At 40.8% G+C, this 6,638-nt stretch overlaps 1 protein-coding gene across 1 annotated transcript in view; it reads left to right on the top strand.

Moving 5' to 3' along the window:
• Positions 1-4: 4 nt before the first annotated feature.
• The window catches only part of LOC133541064 (serine/threonine-protein kinase BRSK2-like), a 60,880-nt gene continuing 54,246 nt past the window's right edge, over positions 5-6,638 (top strand). The window contains exons 1-2 of the mRNA XM_061884142.1: positions 5-283; positions 3,607-3,701. Coding sequence (XP_061740126.1) covers positions 190-283; positions 3,607-3,701 — 189 coding nt within the window. The 5' untranslated portion in view covers positions 5-189. The remainder of the gene's footprint in view (positions 284-3,606; positions 3,702-6,638) is intronic.

Here is a 6,638-nt window from a genome sequence, read left to right as displayed (position 1 = left end):
GGGGGGTGAGTAGGGGGTGGATGGGTGGTTCTCTCTGCAGGACAAACAAGTGCATATGGGAGGAGCCTGCAGGGCCCGGCGTTAACTCAGCACCTACCTTCCGACCTGGGATGAGCCCTACTGCATTGCGAGCCGAACCGGGCCCACGTCTGTCTTGATTCATCGGTTCCCAATCAGCATTCCGCTGCAATGTCGGGGAAGCTGAGCAGCAAGGAGATGGGCCAGTCCAGCCAGTATGTGGGGCCTTACCGGCTGGAGAAGACCCTTGGGAAGGGACAGACCGGTAAGGAGCTACTTTTTCATCTCCTGTGTAGTCTGCCCTGTCAGCTCTAATACAATATCATAATCATAATGGGGGGGTGATACTGCACCGCATCGGAATTGGGAGTTTCTAATACTGCACAAATGTCCAACTCAAGGCCCGGGGGCCAGATCTGACCCGACACTTCATTTAAAGTGGTCTGTCACCTAATTAACGTGGCACGCCATGTCAGTCATTGTGGGCTGCCACATCACTTAATGTGGTCCTTCACGTTATTTAAGGTGGCCCACCAGGTCATTAATGTGGTCCTTCACGTCATTTTTATGTGGTCCGTCACGACCATTTAAAGGGGTCCGTCATGTCATTTAAAGTGGACCGCCACGACATTGATGTGGTCCGTCACCTCAATAATCTGGCATGTGGTGTGGCACATCATTTAATGTGTACCTTCACATTATTTAAGGTGGCCCGCCATGTCCTTCAACGTGGTTTGTCATGTTATTAATGTGGTCTGCCACATAACTTATGTGGTCCTTCAAATTATTTAGGGTGGCCCGCCATATCATTAACATGTTTTGCAACGTCATTTCATGTGGTCCGTCTCGACCATTTAAAGGGGTCCGTCATGTCCTTTAAAGTGGACGCCACATCATTGATGTGGTCTGTCACCTCAATAAGCTGGCACGCCATGTCATTCAGAGTGGTCTGCCAAATCATTCAATGTGTTCCTTCACATTTTTAAATGTGGCCCACCATATCATTAACGGGGTTTGTCATGTTATTAATGTGGTCTGGCACACCATGTAATGTGATCCTTCACATTATTTAAAGTGGCCCGCCATATCAATGTGGTTTGCAACGTCATTTCATGTGGTCCGTCACGGTCATTTAAAAGGGTCCATCATGTCATTTAAAGTGGACCGCCACATCCTTGATGTGGTCCATCACCTCAATAATCTGGCACGTGGTGTGGCACATCATTTAATGTGTACCTTCACATTATTTACAGTGGCTCGCCATAGTATTCAGTACGATTTGTCGTGTTAATAATTTAGTCTTCCACATCACTTAATGTGGTTTTTCACATTATTTAGGGTGGCCCACTATGTCATTATAGTGGTTTGCCCGTCATGCCCTTTAAAGTGGACAGCCACGTCAATGATGTGGTCCGTCACCTCAATAAGCTGGCACGCCATGTCATTTAATGTGGTCTGCCAAATCATCTTATGTGTTCCTTAACACTATTTAATGTGGCCCGCCATGTCATTCAATGTGGTTTTGTCATGTTATTAATGTGGTCTGCCACACCACGTAATGTGATGCTTCACATTATTTAATGTGGCCCGCCATATCATTAACATGGTTCGCAACGTCATTTCATGTGGTCCGTCACGACCATTTAAAGGGGTCCGTCATGTCCTTTAAAGTGGACCGCCACATCATTGATGTGGTCCGTCACCTCAATAAGATGGCACGCTATGTCATTCTGTGTGGTCTGACAAATCATTTAATGTGTTCCTTCACATTATTTAATGTGGCCCGCCATAAAATTAATGTAGTTTGTCATGCTATTAATGTGGACTGGCACACCATGTAATGTAATCCTTCACATTATTTAAAATGGGCCGCCATATCAATAATGTGGTTTGCAACGTCATTTCATGTGGTCCGTCACGGTCATTTAAAAGGGTCCATCATGTCATTTAAAGTGGACCGCCACATCCTTGATGTGGTCCATCACCTCAATAATCTGGCACGTGGTGTGGCACATCATTTAATGTGTACCTTCACATTATTTACAGTGGCTCGCCATAGTATTCAGTACGATTTGTCGTGTTAATAATGTAGTCTTCCACATCACTTAATGTGGTTTTTCACATTATTTAGGGTGGCCCACTATGTCATTATAGTGGTTTGCCCGTCATGCCCTTTAAAGTGGACAGCCACGTCAATGATGTGGTCCGTCACCTCAATAAGCTGGCACGCCATGTCATTTAATGTGGTCTGCCAAATCATCTTATGTGTTCCTTAACACTATTTAATGTGGCCCGCCATGTCATTCAATGTGGTTTTGTCATGTTATTAATGTGGTCTGCCACACCACGTAATGTGATGCTTCACATTATTTAATGTGGCCCGCCATATCATTAACATGGTTTGCAACGTCATTTCATGTGGTCCGTCACAACCATTTAAAGGGGTCCGTCATGTCCTTTAAAGTGGACCGCCACATCATTGATGTGGTCCGTCACCTCAATAAGATGGCACGCCATGTCATTCAGTGTGGTCTGACAAATCATTTAATGTGTTCCTTCACATTATTAAAGGTGGCCCGCCATATCATTAACGTGGTTTGTCATGTTATTAATGTGGTCTGGCACACCATGTAATGTGATCCTTCACATTATTTAAAGTGACCCGCCATATCATTAATGTGGTTTGCAACGTCATTCCCGTCACAACCATTTAAAGGGGTCTGTCATGTCATTTAAAGTGGACCGCCACGTCATTGATGTGGTCCGAAACCTCAATTAGCTGGCAGCCATGAAATTCTAAGTTATTATTATTTGCACAAAAAAAAGGTTTATGAGTTTGAACATCAAATATCTTGTCTTTGTAGTGCATTCAATAGAATTTGGGTTGAAAAGGATTTGCAAATCATTGTATTCCGTTGATATTTACATCTAACACAATTTCCCAACTCATATGAAAACGGGTTTGTACATAAATAAGACCTAGTATGTAGCATATGCTTAAAAAATAAATACGCAATGTAGTGAAGCGGCTATATTTGAAGCGCCATACGGCGAGAGACGATTGTCAATAATTCAAAGTTACAAGCGGATTTGCATCAAATATTCAGGAAATGGCCGAAATGAGACAAGGAACGAACGACTCGTTACATTTTGAGGTTGAGCCGGGTCATTTCTACCACGTTATATGCCATTTACATCACAAGGACAAACATCTGTGCGTGTAAGCTTGCAGCCTCGCCTCCGCCCACAGAGACAAAGACAGAAGATGACTGACAAGAGGCTTCACTCTGTATAGCTCAAACAGTTATAGGCAGATCTTAATGAAACTTTCAGGAAATGTCAGAACATGGATAAGGAACAAGTGATTACATTTTGGGGGCGATTCGGATCACCGTCTGTATTCAGGACCTTTTTTACTATTGAGAGGTAGGACCTGGGGGAGGTCTTGTGGTCTGTGTTTGTTGCTAAACGTTATCCTCACAATGTGTAATTTATAGTGGATTATTCCTGTGACTACTGCATTTTACTCCCTTTTAAGTCTTCTGTTTATTTCTTGGATAACCAGAACATCCTCTACTTGTCTTTCAGGACTGGTAAAGTTGGGTGTCCACTGTATAACAGGGCAGAAAGTGGCCATAAAGATTGTCAACAGAGAAAAACTGTCAGAATCAGTTCTCATGAAGGTAAGCCACATTTGTCTGGAACTTTTGAGTACTCACTACTAAAACCTGACCAATCATAACCAGAATATGTTATATAAGTCGGTGTGTATTAAATGGATTTAGTAGGATCATTTTGTTAAGCCAATGTTTCTCATATAGTCATTATACCTTTAAGGATTTGGCAGATTTGAAAGATTTTTTTCTTTTTCTAGATTTATCATTTTCGCTTTTACTCAGTAACAAATGGGGAAAATCAGACTCACCCGGTAGGCACATATCATACTTTGACTTTGCATTTTAACACATCTGTTAAAGTAGCTATAGTGATATATCAGACATATGATGTTTACATTCTCTTTCAAATCGTCGCACACCTACATTCAAACGTCATGAATGTTTTTGAATCTCATAAAACACACGACCGCTGAAATTAATGACTGGCACGCTTTAATCAATACATTCATGTTGTTGTTTGCTGTTGGTTTAAGAGATAATGTCGCTCATTTCTTATGACACAAACCAAAAAGCTCAGGTTTACTCGCCTACGCTCGAACACCGGGCCTAAACTACTGCAGGTGTTGTAAAACATGTGCAAAATTAATAGCACACACAAAGCTGAACCCCATACGTTTGTTAAATAAGCAAAGTAACGACCACAATCTATTTAGCGTGTCCGTCTTCATATACAGTACAGGCCAAAACTTTGGACACGCCTTCTCATTCAATGCGTTTTCTTTATTTTCATGACTATTTATATTGTAGATTGTCACTGTAGGCATCAAAACTATGAATGAACACATGTGGAGTTATGTACTTAACAAAAAAAAAATTGAAATAACTGAAAACATGTTTTATATTCTAATTCCTTCAAAAGAGCCACCATTTGCTTTGATTACTGTTTTGCACACTCTTGGCATTCTTTTGATGAGCTACAAGAGATAGTCACCTGAAAGGGTTTTCACTTCACAGGTGTCATAGTTTTGATGCATTCAGTGACTGACAATCTACAATGTCATGAAAATTTAAAAAAAAAACAAATTGAAATGAGAAGGTGTGTTCATACTTTTGGCCTGTAATGTATATGCAGAATATATGCGGATTATTAGAATGCCCACAACTGGGAGTGGGAGATGCAAATACAATTAAGCAGCCGCAAACAGTTTCAGGTTTGATAAATCACATTGCAGCAGCTGTTTTTGCAATGTGGAAACTAGCACATTTACGCACAAATACAATGATAGACGATGGAGAGGGAGTCGTCAGTTTGTGTCAACTTATTTGGACTGTTAGAAATACAAATATTTGATACCATGTTATAGCTGCTGGAAGACTTAAAGGATAACTGCACTTTTTTTAAAAATGTATCCATCATTCACAATCATTATGAGACACAAGAAGACAAAAGTGTATATTTTTTGGCTTTCTAACAAGTAAAAAATCAGCTCGTTCTCGATGGCTAGCAATTCAGCTAATACTGTAGGAGCGATCAATTCTACCTCTAAATCACTTTAAAATGCATTGAAAAAACGTCAACAATACTTTATTTACGTTCCGTAACCTGCATAATAACCTAACTGTAGTGACATCTTTATATAGCACTTTTTATAGCGTACTAACATATCGGCGTACTTCAGTATTAGCTATAAAAGCTAACTATGGCAAGAGACAAGCTGGCTTCTACAACAACACAAAACATGTCTGAGTTTGTAATGCACAACACTGCGATTAGACACCAATCTGTACTGACTGAAAAACATGAACAAACATATTACAGTATCTGTAAAGTATTATTTAATGTTTTGTTTGTACACAGCCAGCCAGCTAGTTGTACTAACACACATGACGTGCTGCGTGTAATCAATATTAAAGTGACTCATGGGACAGTTGTCTGTCTGGTCCAGATGACCGGGGACGTTTCCTGTTGATTTTGGCTAGGCACTCCATTTATGTTGAAAGAGCTTGACTCCAAGTTCCCCATTTATGTTGTCAAAATCGCTTTCACCTCACTCTTCCGGCTTCTGTCTGCTCCAACATCTCACTCTTCCTTCGTGCCAGTTTCTATAAGTAGTAGTAAATTCAGCTTCAGAAGTATAAGGTTGCAAATCCTCATTTGTCCAAAAATAGTCGTCTTCATAGTCTGTAACCAAGTCTGCCATGATTAGAACACACACTCGTGTTTGATTCCGGAAGTAGGAACACACATGTTGCCAGGAGTCAGTCGTGCGCTGCTATGGAAACAGAAATCAATGCGCGGTAAAGATTGAACATATTATATATTGCTATGAATGTGTCTGTTACTACATTATATATAGACTTGCAGTGTGTATACTGTATAAAACATTGATGGAGGGTTTTGAAGTTAATTCAAAGGACCTTAAAGGCTACAACAGATGACTGAAAATCGTTAAAGATGTGTGTTCTTATATCTCATAATGATTGTGAACGCTAGTTTTACCAAAAAAAGTGCAGTCCCTCTATGACTTAAGTGCTGATGTAGAGCTAGCAGACAACAGTTATACTATAGCCCAGAAAAGGTGGGGCAGAGTATAGTTGTCTGCTGCATGTTCCACATCATAGTAAAACATGGATTGTATGGATCATGCTGCCATGGATGTGCAGGACAAGAGTGTTTCCAAGGTGACCAGTCCAGTAGTACATGCAGAATCCTCATTTAAATAAGGCGATTTGCGCACACAGGCTTAGTAGATCATTTGCAACACGGCCACTAATAGTACGTGTAATTTTATAGTTTGCACATGCTATTTAGCGCCTGTTATTTGGATTCTTAGTAGATCAGGCCCACTGATTTTTGCTCCATGCTGCAACCCAACACCACAGATATACTGTAGTCCTGTGGGAAACACTGTAAGCATCTCAAGGTTTGGCAACTGGACTGGACTTGGGATCTACCGGAAATGTCAAATGTCACTGTGTGAGTTGTTTTATATTTCTGTGAGG

Source organism: Nerophis ophidion, linkage group LG23 (assembly GCF_033978795.1).
Source record: "Nerophis ophidion isolate RoL-2023_Sa linkage group LG23, RoL_Noph_v1.0, whole genome shotgun sequence".
Taxonomy (NCBI): domain Eukaryota; kingdom Metazoa; phylum Chordata; class Actinopteri; order Syngnathiformes; family Syngnathidae; genus Nerophis; species Nerophis ophidion.
This window is presented reverse-complemented; position numbering and strand designations above follow the sequence as displayed.